The 673-nt window shown below is 60.6% G+C and overlaps 1 protein-coding gene across 2 annotated transcripts in view; it reads left to right on the forward strand.

Moving 5' to 3' along the window:
• Flt3lg (fms related receptor tyrosine kinase 3 ligand) overlaps positions 1 to 673 on the forward strand; it is a 4,857-nt gene that overhangs the window by 261 nt on the left and 3,923 nt on the right. For both annotated transcript variants that reach the window (XM_019210109.2, XM_010640722.2), the window contains exon 2: positions 51 to 117. In XM_019210109.2, the coding sequence (XP_019065654.1) occupies positions 85 to 117 (33 nt within the window). In that variant the 5' untranslated portion in view covers positions 51 to 84. The remainder of the gene's footprint in view (positions 1 to 50; positions 118 to 673) is intronic.

Genomic DNA, 673 nt, shown 5'->3' on the forward strand with positions numbered 1-673 from the left:
AGGGGGCCGCGGGGCGCCTGTCCGAGAGCAGCTCTCCGGTCCCCTCCAAGACCCGGCCACAGGCATGAGGGGCCCCGGGCCGCGATGACAGTGCTGGCGCCAGCCTGGAGGCTAAAGGTGCGTACACCTGGGGGACCGCAGGGGGCGCGACTTCGTGATGGGCGGGGCTGAGAAGGGAGGTGGGAGGAGAGCCAGGTGAGGGAGGCGGACAGAGGTGGACAGAGATGGGAGGTGGACAATGGTGGAGAAAACAGAAGTTGGGTGCAGCTGGGCGTGGTGGCGCACACCTGTCATCCCAGCACTCTGGGAGGCTGAGGCAGGAGGATCGCCTTGAATTCGAGGCCAGACTGGGATACATAGTGAGTTCAAGGCCAGCCTGAACTATATAGAGAGACTTAGACTCAAAAACAAAAAAGAACAACAACAACAAAAAAAGAAGTTGGGGGATTTAGCTCAGTGGCATTGTGCCTGCCTCAAAAACGCAAGGTCCTGAGTTCAATCCCTGGTGAAAAAAAAAAGAAGTTGGTGCAGACAGTAGTGGGGGACATACGGCGGGGAGAGGAGAGCTGGGGCAGGGGCAGGGGCAGATGAAGCAGGGGAGTTGGAGCAGAGACAGAGGCCTGAGGGGCCGGGAGGGAGGGCCCTGGCCTGATGGGGGGGGGAGCCTGGGAGA

The sequence above is a fragment of the Fukomys damarensis genome, unplaced genomic scaffold (assembly GCF_012274545.1).
Source record: "Fukomys damarensis isolate Sample0158 unplaced genomic scaffold, DMR_v1.0_HiC HiC_scaffold_19, whole genome shotgun sequence".
NCBI lineage: Eukaryota > Metazoa > Chordata > Mammalia > Rodentia > Bathyergidae > Fukomys > Fukomys damarensis.